The sequence below is a fragment of the Apostichopus japonicus genome, chromosome 1 (genome assembly GCF_037975245.1).
Source record: "Apostichopus japonicus isolate 1M-3 chromosome 1, ASM3797524v1, whole genome shotgun sequence".
NCBI lineage: Eukaryota > Metazoa > Echinodermata > Holothuroidea > Aspidochirotida > Stichopodidae > Apostichopus > Apostichopus japonicus.
Window position 1 is genome coordinate 5728745 of NC_092561.1, and position 26520 is coordinate 5755264.

The window sequence follows — 26520 nt, forward strand, 5'->3', positions numbered from 1 at the left end:
GTAAGAAGTCAATCCGTCGCTACAGAGCTTTAAGACACAACGAAGTTGAGAATATATAGATTTAAAAAAAGAAAGAGAGAAAAAACATCCAACTTTTTCATCCCTCCTTTATCTCCTAAAATGGTCATACACTCTTCTCCTAGCATTCTATCACATTGCACACACACACAAAAACACCCACATACACTGTGGCTTTTTACACAAATAGCTTTGAACTAAGACATTGGCTATATTTGTGTACTCATTCTGTACAACCGACTGTGACTATAACGAAAGGGATGCCGCGCTATTTTCAGACTTGTTGAAGAACAACATTGCTCTTAAAATAGTTATTCCCTTCGCGGTTTCATGCCGCCTGCGTTGCACTCCCCTTGTCCCACTATATTTGCTATAATTAACGATATACGCATGACGTCATCCTAACGGTATGTTTACTGTAGTGGAAGTATGACAGAAGCATATCAGACGCCCTCTAAAAGTTAAGAACCCATGCACGTGTTTCTCCCTTTGTTGTCGGGTTTTGATTTTATCGTCTTAGCACAGCCGTAAGCCTCTCGTTGATTGGTACGTCCTTCCATCACCCCCTTGGCGGAAGAAAAAAAATGTTTATTTACATATATTATATTTTAGAAATGAACTTGCACTAGATTATTATTGGGCTCAAGTTCACGAATTTTATCATTATATATGCTTCCGCTTGATCAATGTATTTATAAATGCTTTTATCTCGAGAGAGAAATAGCTGCCGTGAAACGATCACAAAGAAATCCGTGATTGCTTTGACTTATCCATCTTTTGTCTGCTCATAGAAAGGTATAATATTAGATCGTAATGTACTCTTCGCAGCCGATTCGACGATCGCAAATGATTGCATTAGCTGACCCAATCAGAGACGGGCTTTCAAGGCTGTGCGGATTTTCGTATTTTATTCGACAAACACGGTGGAAGTCATATTAGTGACCTACCAATAGTGTGATGATATACATTGAAGTACTACACCGACCGCAGATTAGTCCGCAGATAACCGGAAAGCTTCAATTCGGGACGGCGCCGTACCGTTACACACCGCATCGACTGAGAATTTCCATTTGATACTAGAATGCATGTTGAAGAGAATGAAGGACGTCGAGTATTATTCACAAAGGATTTCTGTTAAATTACCCTGTTTGTGCTTTTCGCCGTTTTTTACCCATTGATTAAGAAGGAAAATATTAATAGGCCTATACGAAGATGGTCAGAGACGGGGTGAAGGAACCAAAGGAGGGTGCGAAAGGAAATACTGGGCAATGTCGCCCCTTCGCTGTAGGATACACGACTGTCGTTGATGTGGAAGCAGATCCGAACAGTCTTGGCTCGGATAAATCGGATGGAGTTGGTGGTGTTCAATTTACCCCTATCGATGCACCGACTGCCTCGAATAATTCCGGCCAAAATGCCGGTAAGAAAACTTCCAGTTCTATTCCTGCTTGGAGTTATGCGAACTCGAATCAAAGTCACATGAAAGAACTTGAAAGGAAATATTCCGAACATGTCAGTAAAAGTCAGAGGCAAACTCAAGTTAAAATGAGTTTCCAAGGAAAAGTTTACAACTTTCTAGAGAGACCAAGCGGCTGGAAATGCTTCGCGTATCACTTTTTAGTGTAAGTACCTACCAAGTGCCTGGAAATTTGGGCTTTATACTTTGTTTACAATGAAAACTTGAATGGAGAAGTATATGGGATGATAACAAGGTTATCTTTCTTAGTCAGGCCATTAAAAAAATAGGTCAAGTAGGTCTTAAACAAATATGTTTATTTTCTCAAATATACAATTTCTATGATACCAAATAATATAACAATATAACACGGTTACGCAATTCGCCTACGTGTAAAAAGTGTGCAACTCTGAGAGATGTGCGTTTTGGAGGCGTACTTACGTTTTGGCCTCAAATTCAATTGGCCCGAAGTTATAGAGGGTCACGCATGAAGGCACGACAACAATATAACAATGCATTGTGGGACGGTTTTGCACACCAATTCGAGAATCGAGGTAGGCAAAGGAAATGGGTCAGTGATGAGGTGGTGTCGGGAGTTTAGGGATAACCGAGTGTCAAGTTGATGATTTTATTCTTGACCGTCTTTATCCACCAGGGTAACTGTTAATGTTTAAACATACATAAGCATAACTAGTCTAGGCCTAACTCAATGTTGCAAGGACTGTGCATGTTAGGTTGAGCTGTATAGGCTTGGACCTACAGTACAGAAGGCCCTGTAACACTAACAGTGTAAGTGTACCTTGTCGGGCACAAGTAAGTCGTGGACCTACTGTAGCCCTAACAAGCAAATTAAAGACCTAAACTCATTTGCATATCGGCTTAAATTAAGCTGTACCCGTCTTCTATTTCATCACGTGACATATCATTTTTGCAATTCCTCTAAAGTAGTAAAAAGTTACTGGTTAAGACTAAAAAAGAGTCGTAGTCAGTAAATCTAAGTAAATCTAACTAAGTGATGTCTAGCCATAGGCTACTTGCAGTAGCCTAGACTATACAGACCTTACACCTCATCAGAAATATGTCATCAGGCTAGGAAACCTTACTAGTTTTTGGAAGACAAGGAAGTTGTGGAAGTTTAAAAACTTGTTATTATAGAACTACTAAGTTAATTCACTCACTCTAGGGTTTTGTTCACTATATGAGAGGCTTCAGCTATTTCTCAAGCTCACCACCCTAGTAGAAGTAGTAGAAGATTGTGAGGAAATTTGATTCAGGTTTACAAAAACTTGAAAACAAAGTGTTTAATACTTTTGTCAGCTTTTCCAATGGTAGAAAAACTAGAGGTAATTGTCTTAAGTTTCCAGTAGATTAAATGTTAGTGAGAAATATTCTTTTCTCTTAGAGTTGTGAACAATTTGGAATGATGATATGCTTGAGTTGGTAGCTCTTTCTAAGTTTGGTAATGTCTTCAGAAAGCTTTAGACAGTTATTTTAAGAATTGCAATAGGTTTGGAGGTTTCTGTATGTAACCTCTTTTTTTAATAGCCCTCTTGATGGTGATCACTTTATGTCCCTCCAAATAAATTCTTTTAGAACTTTTAAACCAAACACTAACTTATAATATAAGTGTGCCAAATTAAGGTAAAATAAATACACTAAATGGAGAGGATACCGGTAATCATTTGAATGTGTTCCTTTTTTTAAATCTTTGATGTAAAGTAGGCTAGATTAATTACTACAATTTACCAAATTAAGACCAAATTTGCTATTATTTTCAATAGAGCAATTGGCAAAACAAACGCCTAGAGTGGAATTGCGACCTTCCATACCGGTTTCGAACCTCTGGAAATACAGTCAGCGTCCATGGCCTTTCCTCTCCTCCACCAACCCCCTCGCTACCCCACTCCATACTCTCAACTTTTTGCCCTTTGGCTCTTCCCTCCATAGGCTCTTATTTATCTCAACTGAATAACACCCACATAACTCTGAATTGGTATATGGTGACCCTGATGTGTCCATTCAGTTCAGCTGTGTGTGTAAAAAGTTCTTTTAGAAACTATTTTCTATGTTTTTAGAAATATGTTCTGTTGCCCTTTATTGTAGTAGGCCTACTGTCTGAAGTCTTGATATTATTCAGTATATGCAAGAATACTGAATTATACTTCCACAATAAATAAATTCAGTTCACTTAAACAGTTACAGTTGTGGTAGACTTATCTTAATGTTGCTGCAATAATTTTTTTTCTTTGCCCCGAGAAAATCAGTCAACACCAATTAAAAACATGCAGTAATTACTGTACAAATTTTTACAGAAGTTCATACTTTACAGTACCTGTATGTTGTATACAGTAGGACTTACTACCCAGGAGCATTGGCTAAATTTGCTAACTAGTCATTTTCTGAGAAGTGACTTAGTTATATATATTTACTGCATGGTTTTAAAATTATTTTATCATGGTAATTCATAAGTGTAATTAAAATGTGACAAAATGGCTGCTTTGTACACAGTATTGTGGTGCCAATGCTTTAACTGTAGGTAACACCTATGCTGTATTTATACATGTAGTCATGTAATGTCCATGATCCTACAAAATTGCTGTAAAATTTTAATGTGTCATAATTTACAAATTGGGAGTCGAGCACCGAAAAAGTCTTTTTAAGAGCAGGGTCAGTTCTAAGATGAAAGAAAATAAAGACAAATTTGAAGACAAACCAAGGACTTAGATATTTTAGTTATCGTTGTAACCTGCGACAGTTTTTAAGCCTCATGCTCAAAGGCTTCTGTACTTCTCAAAAAAAAGGTCTTTTTCTTTATTCTTAAATTATCCAAATACAAAAAAAGAAAATTCTATAATTTAAATTTTTTTGCACTATTTTCTTTAAGTTTTGCAAAAAATGTTATTCTAAAAGCTAAAGAGGAACGAACATTCACCATGAACCTCACCCCAAGGACATATTAACGTTGAAAATCTTGGGACAATCAAATGAAGAAATGGAGGATTCCATGCATTTCAGCTGAAAGACATTTTCTCCTCAAAATCTTCACATCGAATCGAATCGAATGAAAATGCTTTCTTTATGGAGAGAGAAGTCACTTTCAAGTTTATAATGAAGTTTACAGAACAGTTAAGACTGCATGATTTCTGGATTCTTCTCCCTTAAGAAATCGGTCAGGTTTTATTCATGCAGAGCAAAATAAAAGGATGAATTGGTTCAAGGCTAAGTCACTCAAAGATGTAACATTGATCTAAAAGGCACGTAAAGTAGTAGTTGTGGGTAGCCACACGTCATGGCTATAAAAACATTTAGTTATTAAAGCATTTGACGTAGTTTAAAACTGAAGTTTGCAAGGCTGTAACGTATATTCTTACATATAGACTATATACTGTACATAAATTTGTTAAGAGTTCTGCGAGGTAATGTCAAGCTACAGTATATTGGACTGACAGAGAGAGAGAGCTACAAATCATTAATTCTTAATTTACAGAAAAAATTATGGCCCAAACATTTAATTTATTTTTCACTTGTCAAACCTCTGCGGTCTACATTTGTTATGTTTTATACCGATGGCTTAAAGTAACAGATAGTTATAAATGCTTTCAGGTATCTTCTATTGCCGAGTATGTCACCACAGTATTGTAAGAAATTTCAAATGCAAAATGGGGGCAGCTTTTCTTGTGCATGTATGGCAAGCCATGTGGGACAAACACTGCATAATATATCAGCGTATTAATCGTAATTTATACGCGTATTAATTGGAATATATACACGTATATTATAAGCCAATCATATGGCCCAAAATATATCCGCGTATTAATTTGAATATATACACGTATTAATTCGAATATATATACATGTATTAAATAGAATACATATGGGGATTAAATCCAATATATGCACGGATTAATTAGAATATATACATGAAAACACATTTCCGCTCTTGCTGTGTACTAATACCAACGATAAATGTTTTGGCGGGCTTGCAAGATCGCTTCATAAAGCGAAACTTTACACATACATGTACAACACATATCTGAATTAATACGCATATATATTCAAATTAATACGCGGATATATTATGCGGTGTTTGTCCCACATGGCTTGCCATAATTTGTACGGTGTATGTGTGTATATACATTGACAACACACTAACAGTAAGGTATATTAAAACTCTGTACATCTGAAATCAGACATGTGCACAGTGCCAATAGAATAACGTATATAAATTGTATTTGACATTTTCATACTGCTATACATATATAGTATTACCTTCAAAATGTCACGATGTCTCACACAGAATCTTTAACAGTTTCAATCACTTTCATAATTGACAATGTTGACAGATCACATAAATAATTAATTAATTTGAGAGGAAATAGATTCTAGGAAAGAGATCTACTTTGTTTGAGTGGATGAATCTTGACGTCCTCTTCTTCTCATGCGAGCTGTAAACAGATTTGTGGAAGTACTGTTGCAGCACAGATTTTTCTTCTGCTGTTAGAAAAAGAGAATACGGCTTTAAATTGGGTTCGGCACTTTAAACATGTCTACATTAACGATTTGAATTCCTTTTCCTTCAACCATTGGTTATCGCCAGGCTATAAAATAAGCTACACGATACTGCACCCGTTGGCAGTAACAGTGGCAGTAAAATAGAAGAATTTATAGAGCAGATTTGATGAATTTTTGCTGGAAGCAATCAAGCTATCATTACTGTACCTACTGCACGATAGAGGTTAGTGTTTCGTTGTCAATAGTCAAAATGGAGAAAAGGAGGGGCTTGGTGAGTGGAGGGTGGGCAAGGGATGGGAGGGGGGGAGGAGGAGAGTGGAGCATGGGTCATGGAGAGGTAGGATGTGAAAGGAAAATATAAGTTAATAGTGAATTCAGAATAAGAAATACATGTATCTTTACATCTTAGAAAACTTTGTGACATTCTGATCATCTAGCTTTTCCAGGTGTATGCACACACTTGTATTACTCGAGTAAGTGCTCATACAGTAAATTTATATACTCATTCTCCTGTACATGCTCTCTGTACTCATATTTGGGACTTTGTACTGGTACCTGTACTAGTACTGGGTACTCAGGGAAAGCAAATTTATGTATTTATTCTCCTGTACATTTTGTCTGTACTCATATTTGGGACTTTGTAATGATACTAGTACTGGGTACCCAAAGTGCTTTGGTACTAGCACCTGTAGTCAGGGTTTTGTACTGTACTGTTGAACACCCATCTTTACTAAATAGGACTTGATGGTTTGGAAAATGTTTAAAAATAGAAAATACTGCATTTCAATGAAGTCATCATGTAACCAGTGCAACGATGTTATGTAGTTAATTAATTTCTAAAAAAAAACCTTTCATATTTTGTGAATAATAGGAGCATTATAGGAGCATAATAGGAGCACAGCGTTCGCGCCAGTGATCTTGGCGAAGTCTTCAGGGGGCTCCGGGGTTACCCATTAGGTCCCAATTAGAAAATTTCAGCATTTTAGTGCATTTTAGTGAATATGAAAGCTTACAAATTCCTATGTCACAGCGGTATGTGAACAAGAAAATAAGGGCACAAACAAGTAGTTGAATTTAATGCAGAGTATATTGTATCTTCCTTGGCTGGATATATGCTACTGAATACCAATGGATATGATATGATACACCTCGTATTACGCTTCCACCCGAAGGTGCTTCAGCAGACTAAGGAAATCCTTAGTCGGAAATTATTGAGGTTCCAAGTTTTTGTGCGTGGAAGGACACCGGCGAAACTCGCCTTCTCTTTTCGAATAGTGCCCTGAAGTAACGAGGCAGGGGTGTGTAGTCCTGCTCCCGGGACCGAAATTTAACGTCCCCTCCGAAGGACGTGAGTACCGCTTCCACGTGTAGCCACTTTCCTACCACGAGAAAGGAGCGGGGTGAAAATTGGTGTCAAAATACAAATGGTGAAAGTTGCATCTTATATACTCTTTTACAATGGATTACAAGAGGATGGGACAGGATGTTACTCTGTCTACATAAACAGTGGTTAAGCTAGTGTGAAGCTAACCACACATCCTGCTGAAGATTACATAATAAAAGGTGCACAAACAGGTGTAGGGTTTTGGTTGTAGAAAGTTACACTGGAGGTTACAGTGTGGATGATCTCTTGTGATAACAGTAAAATGCTCTCTGTTATACCTACATTACTATACAATAAAGAACAGATTTGAGAACATTTAAAGAGAGGTTTTAATGTCTGTGATATTGTTATTATTTATATATTTTTAAAAATATTTTATTATTACTAATATTTTTTTTGCAATGGGCTTTTTTGAACTTGTCATAAGACAACTTCTGGAGCGCTGACGCAAAAACATTGCCAGTTAATCTGGAAAAATGTAGATTTTTGAAAGCCTTACCTTTGTGATTTTCTTCTTTCATAATCTCACCTACTTTTTCCAAATTTTCTGTACAGTTTGTATCATGATGGAATGCCAATTGAGTTAATCCTTTGTCCCCAATATTTATCAACGTAATTTTTCAAAATGACCGCCAGATTTATAATTAGATATATATAGCCACTTACTAGATTTGGTAGAAAATATGATCTGTTAGAATGTAGGTCTAATAAATAACATTTGGATCTCTCTAAGTTTGGATATGATTAAACTAGTAATGTAATCAATTAAACCAAATTTTCCTTTTAGAACTCTAAAATTAGCCCAAAAGTACTCAAGCTATTTTATGCCAAAGGTCAAAGGTAATTACCATTTTTGTGTCGGGTTAAAGAGAAGAGCTCACATCTCTAGCAGCACGGCTGCTGTATGCAAGCTGTGTGTGTATTTTCTGGGATCGATGGTGGTGTCTAACACTTCTGTTACACCTCATTCGAAACTAGGTCAGATTACCGGCATCAGATGTTTCTTTGTGCGCGAGTCTTCATTGCCTTTAATGGTTTACTCTGTACTGAAAGTGAATGTTAATTGTTAAGAATTAAGTACTACTGTACCCCACAGTATATAGGAAGATTCATGCAACTGCTTTGGGTAGGCTGTAGTTGTGTCTATAGCCAAACAGTTTCAGTATATTTTCTCAAGATATTTTCCAAAGGACATATAAGAGACATAAATGCAACAACAAGTCAAAACTACAGTATGAAATGTTTCCCTAAAGGTTATGAGGGCGGTATGAAGAACTTAGCATGGATACATTCAGGATATGTGACCTGATTAATTATTCACTTTGGCTTCGGCTTTGAGTACAACGTTTCCGTACGCTGCTGTGTTGGATGTATCTAACCGTAACAGTAATAACCGACTTTGCGATCGGCGTTATAGCCCCTCACATGTTTGCAAGATCAGTAAGAGTGACTCCATAGTCTTCCCTTCGGGGAAACCAAAAAGAGATAATACAATAAGGTAATACAGATTGCAGTCACAGTTAAGAGAGTATACATTACAAACACTGGACTGCAGAAAATAGTACAAGATTACAGATAGCAGTACTGAAATGGTGGCACCAGCACTACAGTAAGTACTAGCATAGGCGTAGGAGGCGGGGGGCCCCCCCAGCCAAATATTTGTGTGAAAATTTGTGCAATATGCTGAGAATTTTTTGGACACCTACTTAAAGAAAAATAAGTTGCAATATGTTTTTCAATGGTTAAACGTATATTATTATTATCATTATTATTGTAACGACTTCCGCAATAATTCTAACCAATATGGAAGGGTAATAACACAGCAAATGATTGTGTTTTATTGGCATGCCATGTAATAACCGATGCATGCCTATATGATGTGCACATTAACATGTTGAAGCGCGTGAACAATTTTTGTTATATTTTTCGGCAAGTGTTTTTCGGCAAATCTGGGCTCCTACTCCTATGAGTACTAGCACAAAACTCAAAGTATATATATTATGCAATTTTCCAAAAATATTGCACAATATGGAGAGGTCGGTGGGAGTATAGTCTCGCACACAAAAATTGAGAAGAAAAGGTCGCTTGATCATAATCCACCTCTTCGTCGTACGTGTGCGACGCAAAAATTTGCTTATAAAATGATATTAATAAAGCAGAAAGAGAATTAACAGTACGTGAGATAAAGTACTGAATATTGGATATCCAATCTCTCAAGATTAACCTACTGATTGGAATATTGACCAGAGTGGGTTTCACGTTACAAGCCTGGAACAGATTTGTTTAACATTTCCTAGTTTTGCCTAATATAAACTTGTGCCTCCACATCGCTTCCAAACACAATTTGTAGTAACTGTTTCATAGCTGAAATTACCGTTTGATCCGAAACTTGATACCTTCAATATTTTACAGCAAACAAAAACTTACAAAAGTGTTGGTTGGCAGAATTTTGATGACTAGTTTATTCATGATCAGATTCAATTTGTTGTACTCCTGTTGAATTTAAAACAGATTATTGTACTGTGCATGCACTCTATTGCCCTTTTTTTTGGGGGGGGGGAGGGGCTCACAGTTTTTACATGTTTTCATCAAATATACATAAATTTTAACAATGGGAATGGCCTAATTCTTAAGAGATTGACAAATTAAATTCACTATAAACTAGATTCAGATGAAAATTTGATGCGATAGGGATCAAGTCAAATGGAACCAGTGACTGTATTTGGCCCCTTCTTTGGGGGGGGGGGCAGTGATCAAGGTTAAATTGAAAATCAAATTTGTAGCAACTCCTTCCCCAGGATGTTTTAAAGGAGATTTACAAGAAGAAAAAAAAGGTACTTAATAGGCAGTAATTTTGTGATTGCCTTTTATATTTCAAAGTCATTCTGAAGCTGTTTCAAGTAGTTTCATATTTATTTTCTTTTGCGAAGATTTAATGAAAAATTGTGACAGTTTTTCATACGATTCGGATGATAACCCGAATGACGTAAAATTTTAAGTACAGTTTTTTCTTATTAAGAAACAAAATTTTACTGCCAAGGATATATTTAGGAAACCCAATCTTTCCTACACTTAGCATCGAATGTATCGTTACAATGGTATGACAGTAAAGTGCCGATTGATCTGATGTGCATTTCCAAGAATAAAGCGCTTTTAACGAATTATCAGGCCCCTCCTAATTGTTTGAATGTGATCATGACACATGTAATTCTCAGAAATTAAATGTCAGACAAATTACCGAACTTCTGTTAAATACTTGCTGATGAGGTGAGGTCGAGGCAATTCCATTCCTAATTAAAAAAAGGATGGACTGCAGTACTTTGTGCGGTTTCTCTCAGGTCTGAAAGCCTTGGCGATGGGCCAGACGACGATGCACATGGGTGGAATCGTCGTGGAAACCAAAACAACGTCAATTAAGGTTTCCGTACCATTCTGTTTGAGTGTGAATGAAACGCGTGAAAAAACTTTACGATTAACTGTTGATCATTCGAGGGTGTCGTTCGCAATTGTTGGAACGTAAACACCGTACGCATGCATATTTAATATTCGGATCGACCGAGGTAATGTGCGTAGCGTTTCCGAAATTAGATATTTAATGTTTTGCATGTATGTATACCGAAGATAGGGATAAAGTAAGTTGGATTATGTTACAACATATTGTAAGCAAATAGTTGAAGAAGGTTGGTTGGTGGGAAGATTTCTTTTGTTTAGGATTCAGTTGATTACAGTATAGTGTGGTAAATGCTGTAAGGGGCAGCTGTCCTTTCAGATCCATATGGAATCTTTTGCTCTATAAACGGACCGTTGTCAGAGAATTAAATGCTGTTGGTTTTGCACAGGGAGAGTGCGGTTTTCACTCTCCGAAATTGCTGTGAGAGCACTGCACAATGTGGTGTGTTCAGATTAGCCACGTAAAGTAGGACTTCACAAAATTTCTTACGATGCTTGTTATTTGCTGGTGAAAAGTACGAGCCTTAATATTGACCAATCAAGTCGAATTTTATACCACTAGAGAGAAGAGTCAACAAAGTTTTCTTTGGCATAGGAAAGAAATTGGTTACCCAATCACACTCCCAGCAAGCACAATGTAAGCATTGAGAGATAGGGACATTTTGAAGACGTTCACTGCTTTCCGAAGTGGTTTTTACTTTTTCAGATTAAAAAGTACGGGGTTTAGTTCACACACATAATAAATAACCACACATCCTTGTAAAGAGGACAAAATATTCTTCAAATGACATAAGAAAGAATTTTCTGAGTGCTACACTTAGAAAGTTATGCAAAAAGTTAGCGCGAAATGTTCTTATTTTGTAGCGATATTTGCTGCGTAACTGGGTGTTTTTTCGCCAAGTTCCGCAAGGATTCCATATGGATATTTGCAAAGGATGTCTTATAACTGTGTTTACAGTACCTTTTATTTCACTAGTGGTGTAGTTTTTGGGATTTCTAAAAAAAAAAATTGGGAAAGAAATCGTGAATTGTATCCTTTTAAAGAAAATATGCAAAAGTTTAAACCCATAGAAGAAATTGCTTGAGGGGATGGGGTGGGATTTATCTCCCACTACTTCTCAAGGAATCTTGGGATGGTTGAGTGTGGGGGGGAGGGGGAGAGAGGGGTAGGGACAGTGGTGTAACAACTTGATACATGAAAATAATTAGGATAAAAGTATATTTAAGTGGAATTTATGTGAAGCTGACATTGCAATTGGTCATTAAGGGTTGAAAGACAATCTGTAATTTTTTATTCTTGATTACCCTAAGAATTTCATTATCTTACATTGCAAGCATTAAATGTACAGTTGCAAACTCGAATAATTTAATTCCTCACCATGTGCCTTTCTACCCTAAACTGTAAGTTTATTCTTAAGATTGATATTTGTTCAAAATCTAATGCTAAGAGGAACCGTATTGAAAGCTTCAATGAGGTCATCAAATGTCTGTCTTACAGACAGGACTTACGTTAAGACCTGTTTGCATGTCTAGGGTTGGAAAAGTGCAACTTGTTTGTACCATTTTAACTTGAAAACCGAATTAAATTGTAGAAAGCCATTATCCCAGGGATCATGACTGTGTGACTGATATTATCACATATGACACTTACACCATGATGCAAAAATATTCCAAATATTACCCGAATGTTTCATATTGCGTGTTGTTCATAAAATAAAGGTTAGGACATAAGTTAATAACAATGATAAACTGCAGGTAAAATCAAATGGATGTATTGAATGGCTGTGAGCTAGCACCCTGGTAATATATTGGCATGCTTCTAGCTTTCATATCAAAATATCAAAAGTTAATTTTTGGCCCTAAAAAGTCATCCATTAGGTATATATGGCGCTGGCTAATGCAAAACACGATCTGCATATGTGTGCATACAGTAATACTTAAAGTAAAGGCAGAAGAGCATGTGTTTTTAGGAATGTACGGTTGCTAACCAAACCCGCCGTAACCATTGTTTACCAACATGTGCGCATGTTTAATCAAACCCACGGAAATTTTGACAAAACGAAGGAAATTTCTGCATAGCCGAAATGTCTGGTAAAAGGGATTAATTTATCATTCAATAACTGGAAAGATGAGCACAGGCAAGAAATGTGATGTTTGCACAAATAATAGCTATAGAGCTTCTACCTCCAGCTCTCGTTATGTATGTCCATTCTAATTGCCATCCGAAACATGTTTAGCTCGAACGTAGTTTTAAGCCCATGATCGATCGTTGGCACCGTCGAAAAAAAACTGTCGTCCGGGGGTAAATGATTCACAAGGACGTTTACAAATGGAGCAAGCATCAACATTGGGCTCGTAGGAAATAGTAAAAGTTTGCAGTCACGAGATGACAGGTTTAATTGCATCCATTTTTGGCTCAGTGTTGTGGAAGAGAAGAGCAGAACAGAACAGAACTGAACAGAACAGATGAAAATGCAAACATTTTTTTTTCATATTGTGTACCCAGCAAACACAAAACGTTATCATAACATTTTTAAAAGAGCCTCTAAAATATGTTTTTATAACGTTAAATGTGGTGTTATAAAAACGTCGGCATAACGTTTTTATGAGATAATAATGTTAAAGTAATGTTATATTAATGTTTTAACAAGAAAATGTTTTGAAATAATAGCCTGAAAACGTTTTCATAACATATTTATTACACCACAAATAACGTTATCAAAACAAAAGACGAAACGTTTTAAAAACGTTTTTGTGTTTGCTGGGTAGGTGTGGAGTTGGAGGTCAACGGTTTGGCAACCAATATGTTAGAAAGTTAAGTGATGGTTTCTTCAAATAAATTAAATTACAGTGATGTTCCATGAATTTGTAGAAAACTGCATTAAGACCTCATCAACCATACAGTACAATACTTTCATGTGAGGTTTTCAGTACTTTATGAAACATCTTAATACATACAGTAATTGTAAATTAACTATGCAAGTACTGCACAATTACAGTGATGTTCAACAAATTCAGAACACTGCATTAATACCTCATTAACCATACAGTAGAATATGTTCAAGTGAGGTTTTCAGTACTTTATAAAACATCTGACTATGTACAGTAATTGTAAATTAACTATGCAAGTACTGTACAATTACAGTGATGTTCAACAAATTCAGAACACTGCATTAATACCTCATTAACCATACAGTACATTATGTTCATGTGAGGTTTTCATGACTTTATAAACCATCTAAAGACATATAGTAAATGTAAATGAATTTGCAAACTACATTTACGGTGATGGTCAACGAATTTAGAACACTGCATTAAGACCTCATTAACCTTACTGTATGTTCATGTGAGGTTTCAGTACTTTTTAAGGAATCTAAATATGTACAGTAATTTTAATGAATTATGAAATGTTAACCTCCATTTAAAGTAACCTTTATGGAAACTTAACAGTTTGAGGTTTTCAGTACTGTTTTATAAGACATAAATTTAATAATGTTCAGCAATTGCACAATTTTAAAAATTCCATTTCTGGTACATCAAAATAATTTACACGTCACTGCATCGATGTGATAAATAAATAATATTTTAAATTATTGTAATTTATTTAGCAATTGGTATTTGTACTTAACAAATATTAGTTCGTAGAAAAAGAAAAGAAAAACCTGGCTGCATTAGAATTTTAAAATGTCCATTTTCTAGGGTAATTTATTCAAATACATTTAAATTAAGTCATATCTTTTTCTGTTTCCTTGAAACTCTGCAGTTGTAACTCCAGTTGTTGTTGACATAGGTAATTTTCAAAACTTTTGAGTTCATGGTGCATTTGCTTCTCTTTTTAATGCAGCTCACAATTGAAAAATTAAATGATTTCATGTTTTAGCACATATTGTTGAAAATAAAATATGTAGATTGAGTATATAGAGCTTCTGATCACAGACATTGTCACGTTACTATTGCAAAACTACATATACTTCCTAGTTGAGAATGTCACCTTAGTCATTTTCAAATAATTCTTAGTTCAATTTCAAAGAAGCTGAAGACAGTGTAATGACCCATATTAAACACCTAAATCCTACGAAAAACCACCATACCCGACTCTTCCACACTAACCCCTCACCCTCCACACCCTCCCCCGATCCCCCCCCCCACACACACAAACACCCACACACACACAACAAAAGAAGACAACTTCCAATATAAAGACTTTTAATATTAATTGAAAACTGGCTTCAACCTACTATTTAGACACTAATGTTTAATTTCTTTGTCTTCCTACTCTCTGAGCTATTTGAATATCATGACCACTGTCACTAAGTATATGTTTTAATTCTCATCAATTAACCAGTATGCAAAGGCTGCCATATTTAATATGTTACATTTATCTGATATCAAGGGCTATGTGAATGGACAGACATCTAAATCCAAGCTGGGCATATATATGTATACAGTATTTTAATACAAAATAAAATAAAACTGTTAGCAAACTGCTTATTCACTAGACAGCCTGTGTAAGAGAATGTGTAAAAGTAAGTTGGCCTGACGTTTCAAACCTAGCAGGAACTTCTTCAACGGCTAAATGACAAGTATACAGTCAATGTTACTTATCAGGCCAACTTATTTTTACACAGTATTTAATACAAACACACTTGCATTCATGTCCTTCTGTTATACACTGTAAGCACTATATACTAATAATAACATGTGTGTATTTCCCTCATTATTGCTTCACATAACTCCACCCAGCACAGGACACGTCTCTCTCTCTCTCTCAATTCCCTGTCTCGTACTTGATTATATTACATCAGACTCTCTAAAGGTATGACATCACAGCTCTCGCACCATCCGCGATGACATCATACTAACGATCTAACTCTCTCAGGCAGCAGACAAATTATTCCTTTTTACTGTAATTAGATTTTCGAAACCGATCCCAATTGCAACTTTCTCCCTTGAGCTACAGTGACGTCGACTCCCCCCCCATCCCCCCTGCCCATCTCGTTTTGGTTTTTTGCTTTGTCTTCGTAGTGTGAAGTCCGATCTAACGGCCTTGTGATTTCATTCAATTACAGGGCAGTATGATGTCATTCGGGGACTGAACTAGCAAGCTGTATCTTACAACCGTTTGTTTTGCTTGCCAATTCTGCGCTAGTCAAATTAGAAGTTTGGTGCTTTTTTTGTCGTTGATATTTTTGGTTTAAATGTTAGCTTGTATGAGCTTTTCTTTGTCTTTAATTGTTTGATCCCGAAGGGAGACTTTGTGCAATGATTTGCAAATTAGATAGGGAGTGAATCAAGAGGGAGACATTCTAGCCATGCATCGATGCATGGATGACTGCTATACATATATACCTACTGTGCAGTGTACGTACAGTACGTGGTTCATATATAATTAGGCATTCGACCAGCTAGAAGTTTAATATACATGTATATAGTACCCTAGATAAAGAGTGTGGGTGGCTGAATCCCACCAGTGAAACTATTTATTATGTAGCCAGACAATGAATTGCATCATGTGCAAATGAATGTTTGGCTCAGATTTCAAGTTTAATGTACAGATCGAGGCCATCAAAGTATGATTCATCATTAATACATAGATGTTTCTAGAAATCGTTTGATTGAACGGGCCGGCACAGATATTTTGCAACGCGTACTGCTGCAGCCTCGGCAAATCAGACGACAATTACGACAGTTAATCGTAGCTGTTTATTTTCACTTGGAGAATTCACCTCGGCGAGTACAAAGAACCTGCCATTTTGCTATGTAAAGGTCGCAGCTCTCTTGAGGTCAACAGAGGTGGAAGTCTGAAAACCTCCTGAAAATGATACTCAATGTTCAGCAAACTTGATAGAACTTGCATTGTACCTATAGATGCACCTTTTTGAGTAATATTTAAAAAGAACCCTATTTTAGGTCTTGTGTGGAGGTCAACTGTCATTTGAGGTCAATATAGAGGTCAAAATCTGAAAACCTAACCACAATATAATTTCAAAAGCATAACATCAAGCAACTTTTTGCTTGCAGACCCATATCTTGTTGGGTTTCATAACATTGTTGCATTACTGTACATGAAGTAGAGCTCTGTAAGCTACACTGTAGTATTACTGTACATGAAGTAGAGCTCTGTAAGCTACACTGTAGTATTACCGTACATGCAATAGAGCTCTGTAAGCTACACTGTAGTATTACTGTACATGTGCAGTAGAGCTCTGTAATTAGCTACACTGTAGTATACTGTACATGCAGTAGAGCTCTGTTAGCTACACTGTAGTATTACCGTACATGCAGTAGAGCTCTGTAATTAGCTACACTGTAGTATTACTGTACATGCAATAGAGCTCTGTAAGCTACACTGTAGTATTACTGTACATGTGCAGTAGAGGTCTGTAATTAGCTACACTGTAGTATGTACATGCAGTAGAGCTCTGTAAGCTACACTGTAGTATTACTGTACATGCAGTAGAACTCTGTAAGCCACACTGTAGTATTACTGTACATGTGCAGTAGAGCTCTGTAAGCTACACTGTAGTATTACTGTACATGTGCAGTAGAGCTCTGTAAGCTACACTGTAGTATTACTGTACATGCAGTAGTGCTCTGTAAGCTACACTGTAGTATTACTGTACATGCACTAGGAGCTCTGTAAGCTACACTGTAGTATTACTGTACATGCAGTAGTGCTCTGTACGCTACTCTGTAGTATTACCGTACATGCAGTAGTGCTCTGTTAACTACACTTTAGTATTACCGTACATGCAGTAGAGCTCTGTTAGCTACACTGTAGTATTACCGTACATGCAGTAGAGCTCTGTAAGCTACACTGTAGTATTACTGTACATGCAGTAGAGCTCTGTTAGCTATACTGTAGTATTACTGTACATGCAGTAGAGCTCTGTTAGCTACACTGTAGCATTACCGTACATGCAGTAGAGCTCTGTAAGCTACACTGTAGTATTACTGTACATGCAGTAGAGCTCTGTAAGCTACACTGTAGTATTACTGTACATGCAGTAGAGCTCTGTACGCTACACTGTAGTATTACTGTACATGCAGTAGAGCTCTGTAAGCTCCACTGTAGTATTACTGTACATGCAGTAGAGCTCTGTTAGCTACACTGTAGTATTACTGTACATGCAGTAGAGCTCTGTTAGCTACGCTGTTGTATTACCGTACATGCAGTAGAGCTCTGTAAGCTACACTGTAGTATTACTGTACAAGCAGTAGAGCTCTGTAAGCTACACTATAGTATTACTTTACATACATGTTTGTTTGTTAGCTGTGACACATTTTCAGTTGAAGCTTAGTTTTTTTCTAATTCTAACCTCAAATGCTTAATTCATGCAACTGGATCATCCAACTGCGGGTTTTTAAATCTGTAGTGAAGTTAGAACTGTCCCAATGAGAAGCTTTCCAGTTTAAGGGTGGCCACTGACGTATAAAATGGAGGACACATCGACCACTCGACTAAACATGAACATGAGACAACAAACACATACGGTTCATGCCATCTTGCTTGTTGGAAACAGGTTATTCATGATTTGGACATTTCAGAAATGGACACAATAAAACAACGCTACAACGCTGCCTTTTTTTTAAATGAAAAATCCTCAAAGTTTCTGATTCTTGCAAAAAAACATTTTGGCCTGTTTTGCTATATATTCCTCATGCTCTTGAGCCTGGGTATTGTACTTCAAGGTCATTCAATTCAATACTGTGCAGATTTGAATGTCATATAAGCGATGTAAATAATATTTGCAAAGTACTGTGTCTGCTGCTGGTTTAATTCACTTTAAAGACTTGACTATAAAATGAATGTCAAAACAGTTAGTAAACGTAAGGCAAAATACCCTTCTGTGGGTGGGGACAAATGTGGAATTTCAAAGTTTGATAAATCGACCAATTTTTTAAGCAGTGCAACTGAAATTTTCATGGTACTCTAATCATGCAATGACGTGGTAAGTTTTAACAGCCATCGGTGATTTGACACGGAATGACCCTAATGCAAAATTGCATACTCGTACTCACTGCGATCATACTTAAAATGGTGTACTCATATACTCATAGGGCAATTGTACATAATTGTACTCATACTCATGCTGTTGTACTCATGCTGTTGATAATAGTCTGCGATCATTCTTAGAACATCATACTTATATACTCATAAAAATGGCAATTGCACATAATTGTACTCATTTGCTGTTGTACTCATACTGCTGTATAGTCTGCAATCAAACTTAGAACCGTGTACTCATACACTCATAACAATGGCAATTGTACTTAATTGTACTTTTACTAATGCTTCTGTACTCATGCTGTACTCATGTTGTACTCATGCTGTTGATTATATAGTCTGCGATCATTCTTAGAACATCATACTTATATACTCATAAAAATGGCAATTGTACATAATTGTACTCATACTCATGCTGTTGTACTCATTCTGCTGTTTAGTCTGCGATCATAGTTATACCGTGTACTCATATACTCATAACAATGGCAATTGTACATAATTGTACTCATACTCATGCTGTTGTACTAATACTGCTATACTGTAGTCTGCGATCATACGTAGAGCTGTGTACTCATATACTCATAACAATGGCAATTGTACTTAATTGTACTCATACTCATGCTGTTGTACTCATACTATATAGTCTGCTGCATTGTCATTGTATTGCAGTAATGATCTTCCATTAAAATACTACACATTTTAAATATTGCATTGATGGGTAACATATTACATATTGCAAAATTAACATGATTTAATTCTAGATTGGATACAATTGTAATATAATTATACCATGGATTGCCATTAATTACTACATTGTATTCATGTTACTGCACACATTCGCACATTGACACTTGATGCAGGCTAATCAACGTGTAAATCACCCTGGGGCTGAAGCCAAGATTATCCTCTTGAATATGTTTCGTGAGGAATGTGCTGCATTGCCTGTTAATACTTAGAGCTGTCATTCTTCATATGTTACGCAGTAATATATATACCAGCCCCTTTCCTCCCCCCACCCCCCTTTACATCAGGGGATTTGGCTACTTGATAAACACCACAGAGTTTCATGCAGCTATGATGAGAAGGAAATTGAAAGACAAGTTAAATATCTGTCAAGAGCTCAACTTTGATTATTTTGATATTGTCCGGGTATGATCATGTATGCACGTACTGAAAGAGTCTTGTCGATCGTTAGGAACGATCATATATATTAATTGATATTATATATATATTATTATAAATTTCCATATTGATAAATATTTGTAAATGTGTCTATGATACTTTAATAATTGTCTGAAATTTTAATTTTTTAATTTTCTTACCAAACCATGTGAAGAGGAAAGTCTCACCCCTTTATAGTGCATTTTTAATACTATTACAGATAGCGTTTGCTCTTGGCAACTGTTACCAAGCAACTAGAGAACAATAGCCATATGTTTGGATAGTTACAAATTGAACAAACTAACATTCTTGTAAATTCAGTCTTTCCACACTTTCACATGATATTTTTTTCTCATTGAAAAAAAGGTGGCTTTCTTCTTTGTGGTAGTGGACAGATAAGGACAATCATTAAAGTAGAGTGTAAGGAATCATCACCATAAATTTCCATATTGTGAAATATTAATAAATGTGTTTATGGTTCTATTTAAATATTTGTCTGAAATTTTAATTTTTACTTTTCCAAACCATGTGAAGATGAAATTCTCACTCCTTATTGCTTTCTTAAACTATCATAGATAGTGTTTGCTCTTGGCAACTGTTACTAAGCAACTAGAAAATAGCATAATGTTTGCATAGTTACCAATTGGGACAAACTAACAGTTTGTAAATTCAGTCTTTCCACACTTTTCACCTGATATTTTTTCATTAAAATAAAGTGGATTCCTTCAATAGTAGTTGTCGACAGATATGGAAAATCTTAAAGGTTTTCTACAATTTTTGGTATTAAAATTACTACTTATACTCTGACTGTGGTATTCACACTACTGTGAATATGTACATGTCTGTCTCCTGCTTGTTGGTACTACTATATGTCTACTGTGTGCAGGGGGGTAGGAGCCGGGCGGGGGGCACTGGGGGCACGTGCCCCCCACTTTTTTCCAAACTAGCAAATGTGCCCTACTGGCAAATAAAATGTGCCCCTTTGATGAAGAACTGTCTTTTGGATATCTTTAAAAGCCTTTGTTAATTTGAATATTTTATTTTAATTATTCACGTGCAACATAATAGCATTGATAGCATCCTAACACATCACATATATTTAAGTGATATGGCCGGTGTGTATCGGTTTATAGCATACGAGAGGTGGTTTGTAGATTGAGCCCCTCTGATGTTGTGCCCCCCCCACTTTGTTGGAAGCTTCCTACCCCCCTGACTGTGTGCAGTAGTTGTATGTCTGTTATTTCTCTAGATAACAATGTATTGCTTTAAGTTTCTCATGTACACCAGTAGCTGATAATTGTCAAATATATTGCTTCCTTCGATAGTTCGTAATGAAGACTACCATACTTGAAAAGATTAAATCAAACAGTTTTGTCAGTCTAATCTAACGAACGATGTCTAAATAATACGCCAGTGTAAATATTTCATGAAGAAAGCTCGTGCACAATCCCGTAAAATATCGATGTAGAAACGCTTAACTTTGGCTCTCCGGCACCAAATTAAAAAAAACGCGAAAACGAACAAATCCGTGGGATGTATATGATGACAGGTTGTTTTAACTGTAGTTGGATCATCAGTATATTTAATGAATTTATTTCATTGATTTAAATTTATTTAATTAATATTTATTTAATAAGCATTAGTACAATACTTTAGTATGAAGAGTAATTTACAATGAAATAGGTAATTTCTGACAACTTATGGAAACTTAACAAAACAAAATTTTCCTTGAAATGAATATATGTATCTTTTGAGCCTGCTGTCAGAACTGAAAAATTTAATGTTTTCATTTTGTGATGCAGTTTTGAGGTTTTCTGTCTTAAAAATTGGACCATGCAGTATACCTGAAAATACTAAGCTTCTGTGTAACAAATGCTGTTATGTAAAAATAAATCACAAAATATTTACAAGCCCCTTTCCCCTAGCATTTTGCTATGAAAGCAGTTGTTTTGACTGAATTGCAACGTGTGGGAAATTCCATCAAATTGGTGGCAATAATGTCGCTTTTTGTTCATCCTTTAGAAAAGTTTGAAGTTCTGCAGTGCTGCAGCCTGCATGAGATTGCTTAATATACTAAACAATGGGGAAAAAAAATAAAAAATAAAACCAGTCTTCATTGGTTGAACAAAAATATATTCCAGTGCAATATGTTGTGTTGACTATTTCTATCTATTTGTGACTGTTTTGAAAATGTTCATAAACTGGCCACAATGTAAGTCTATGTAGCTGAATCTTTCATTTTAAATTTTAAATTATGAATTTTCTTTTGAATTGAATCATAAAAGTACGTTCATCTCACTAAATATACACTACCTTTCAGCTGCCACAATTTGCCTTCTCCCCCCACCCCCCTTCTGCCCTCCCTCCCCCCTTAAAAAACAAAACGAGAAGAGGTATTAAATCATAGAAAATTACATGATAAATTTTCAAAATTAAGAGAGTACTGGATATATTAATTTTTACCACAACACTTGAGGGCATGTTATTGTTTGTAGGGTGTACTTGATCGTGATTGAATGTTAATTAAGTCTGACTTACCAGATGTTATAACCGGGGGCGGTGTTTCTGCGGGTGCCTGGTTCAAATATGTAAGGTAGAAACAAGGTTATTAATGAGAAGGTCAGGCGGTAGTAATTTACTATTGGTTAGTGTATTGGAAAGCATTAATTAGCACTGGTATATATACATCTATAAGCATAAATGTCACTGATCAAAGTGCAGAAACAGTTTGAACACCGACTGCCACTAAATTATAGAGTTGAGAACAGAACGAGTGATATTTTACTAAAAATGTGACAAGTTTCTTTCACCCCTTTTTGTTTTTAGCTGTAACCTATTGGTTATTCTTCCATTTAGCATTAATTTTAACCTGCCTTCAACTATATATGATTCTAGCTAGTTGTTATAGGTATAACCTATTCGTTATTGTTCCATTTTATAACCTGTGTAACCAAGGAGCGTAATTTTAATTTTCAAATGCATTTTAACTAGAATTTGTGTCGGAATAGTAAATCTTGCTGCTTGACTGTATTGGTGAACCAATCAATAATGCTTTCTCTTAATATTATGCACAATACTGAACTTGACTTTAACCTATTCGTACGTAAGTTCCATTAAGCATTAATAAATCACCTCTCTTACGAGCTATAGCCTAATTTTGATTTTCGATGCATTTAAACTAAAATGTGCCTAGTATAAAGCTTGCTGTGGAGAAATAGTAAATCTTGCTGTTTGACTGTATTAGTGGACCAATCAATAATGCTTTCTCTGAAAAACCTGCACAATTACTGAATTCCATGAACTTGATTTTAGCTTAGTTGTTATACTGTACTGTCATTATAATTGGAGGATGCTGTTAGGCAGAAGTTTAGCCTAAGTTATATATTTATGGTTCTTGAGAAAATGAACAAAATGAGTACAGTAATGTTTCTACAGCTGCTGATTTAGTTTGCATTTGTTGACTTTACTCACCATACAATACAGTATGCTAAATATCTGGAAGGCTCTTTCAAGGCTATATTGATGGGAAGATATCCGCTCCTTGGTGCAGGCCTTAATGTTAACTTTAATCCATTGTTTTTATTAAATTCTTATCACTCTTGATCTAAAACATTTATGTTTGAAATTTCATATTTAACAACGGAACACCCTTGAACAATGTACATTCAACAGCAGTTAGTACTGTTTGACTTGACAAATGTTCTACTATATACCAGCTGTATATTGAATTGTAAATATAATGCAAAGTCTTAATATGTTTTTTCCCATTGAGTATTGTGCATCTGAGGAACTGATATAATGTTCAGTTGAGCATAGACTACATATTCCAGTCACTTTTATTGATGAACCACTGAGCTGTTGAGACAGTCATTTCTCAATTTAAAGTAAAAGTGTTAAACTAGAAATTTATGCAACCTGGACTATGTAATATCAGTGTTATAATCTTATAACAGCTCTCTACAGCATATCAAAGTGAATTTTGTGCCTGCATTTTTGTCCTAAGTGAAGGTATTAAGCTGCTTTATAATCATATTGGCTTTTTTAAAATAAAAGTTGATACTGTAATTGCTATGAAAAGCCCACACCTGTGTAGGGTCATATTCACAGCTAATACCAGACATGAAAATTATTTCATATGACAAACAAATATTAAGACGGACAATATTTTAAATTGTCCTCATTACTTTAAAACGAAATTTTCTACATCAAATAAATATAGAAATTTGAGCAAAAAGTCTTGTAACAATTGTTACTTGAGTATTCTACTTAAATATCCGCAAATTGAAGGAACATTTTGACAATATATGAGACAAATAACTGTTATTGAAAGCTAGGACAAAAAATTAAAATAATTATTTCAAATCTAAATTCTCTATATGCAGTTTTAATTTTAACTAAATAACATACCAAAACCTCACAAACAAATATTTCAAATTTGTAATCTTGCCAATCACCTCTCCTGTGTTGTGGATGACATTATCTTAATGCGCCAATTGTTGTTTGGTTTTTTGCTGCATGACCACAAAAAAAAAGAAAAAAAAAGCAGAACTTGACACAATAATGGGGCTGAGAAATGAATTAGATTTCCGTGTTTGAAAAGGACACAGCTGATTAACAGAGACTGTAGATCAATTGTTTATTTCCATAATACTTAAAGTGTCATAGCTTATCTCAAAGGAAATCTATATTTATGTCTATAGCTCTGGGTACTATATACAAATGCTTTTGTCAATTGAAATGATGAGCAACTGACTTAAAAGCTGAAAATGAGTTTTATTGACTTTTTTTCTAATTGTGATCTTTGATGATTTTGAAAGGTTTTTTTTTCTAATAAAATTTTTTTTTCCTTTAGAAATATTTAAAAACACAAAGCTGTATTAATGATTTAGATGTATAGATGTAGACAAAAAAGAAGAAATTATAAAGAATATTTATGATATGAAATAATTTGGTGGATTGAGGCTGGTGGATGGTGATCATTTAAAAGTTTTGATGATATATATATGTCATTTGCATAAACATGAGTACATGGTTAAAGGTCTGCTGTATTATGACCCAAACTATAGCACGCTATCATGGAAAAGTTTCCTCAGATGACGTAATCGACCTGCCTTGGTCGTAAAATGACCTCTTTTTACCAATTAGTCTGCAACGCCTGCCATATATTTTTTCTTTGAATGAGGGTCTTTTTGTGAACGCTCATATATGATTAACTACACTGTAATCATGAACATATTTCCACACAGTGTTTACACAGAGAGCCTAATGGTGTTAAGAAGCTATGCAGGCTAGTTGTTGAGCCCAGATGTCGATTTACGACCCGTGGCAGGTCGATTACGTAATCGCAAAACTTTCCTAACTATAGCGTGCTGTAAATTGGAGCCAATAGAGCAGATCTTTAAGTTTTCAAGCTATCTCTCTCTCTCTCTAGCTCCCAGTCTATACATTTGAATGGATAATTTCAACTTGTGCCGATTCACATTTTGGAATTCACATTTTGAAGTTGTCATGATCTGTACGTCTGTCATTCAAGATACAGGTTGGAATTTAAGCCTCCGTAGTCTTCCGAGCCTCTGGGCACAAAAACTGTTGCTTTGAAGTTTGAACTGACACATAAAATATTATTTTTTTTCTGAACTACTTTCTAGAAATTAGGAATATCATCTACTACGCCCGTATCATAATCTGCTACTCACGGTTGCCTGATTTGATATCGATAAATGTTAGAGGCATTTTGAGAGGATGCATCCGATGTTTAACTCATCTTAGGGAACAGAAGTTATCATCTACTTAAAAATATATATAAATTGAACCTTCTATATTAATCATGATAATATTTGAATGTGTGAAAACTACCAACCGAAAACATATCTAGAAAAAGTGGTAAAATTAAGATATATATATGGTACAGCTACACTGTACTGCAATTGACATGCTTTAGCCCCTCGGAAGAAAGTACATTTTTATCTTTTCATATATTTACCTTTGAAAGTTTATTGCAATAAGTAGTGTGAATAAATTAGCGATCACTATCTTTAGTTCTTGCTTATTTTTAAAGCTATTACCATTTTGGAACAAATTATTTACAACTTAAGCTTTAGAACATGCTGTTCAGGTAGGAAATACTAGGGTACCCTGTCAACAGTTTGGGATGGGCAGATGTGTGGAAAGCTATTGCAACAGGCTCCATATTGGCGGTTGTGTGGACAGCCATGGCAACAGGCTCAGTTTCACCCAGACTGTAAGATATAGGGTAGGCAGGTAATTGGCTTTATAAACAAAAATTTCCCCAAAATTTGGAGCAGAAATAGATGCCCCTTATAAGAAATATGGTACCTTCTTTCCCCTCCCCCCCACCCCCAACTTCCCACACACTCATGCAAATCAATATTTCTTTGTACCCATTTTATAAAGTATGTAATTAGCAATAACTCCATCTCCAACCCCTCCCCTTCTCCCATTGCCTACCCAGAGTCTTTTGAAAAGTAGAGTCTAAAGGACCCAGATGGGGGTGTGAAATATTCACATGTT

General features: G+C 35.6%; 1 protein-coding gene across 1 annotated transcript in view; it reads left to right on the plus strand.

Moving 5' to 3' along the window:
- The first annotated feature begins 798 nt into the window (after positions 1-798).
- Positions 799-26520, plus strand: part of LOC139965276 (potassium voltage-gated channel subfamily KQT member 1-like) — a 135669-nt gene continuing 109947 nt past the window's right edge. Inside the window, exon 1 of the mRNA XM_071967469.1 lies at positions 799-1640. Within this exon, the coding sequence (XP_071823570.1) occupies positions 1231-1640 (410 nt within the window). The 5' untranslated portion in view covers positions 799-1230. The remainder of the gene's footprint in view (positions 1641-26520) is intronic.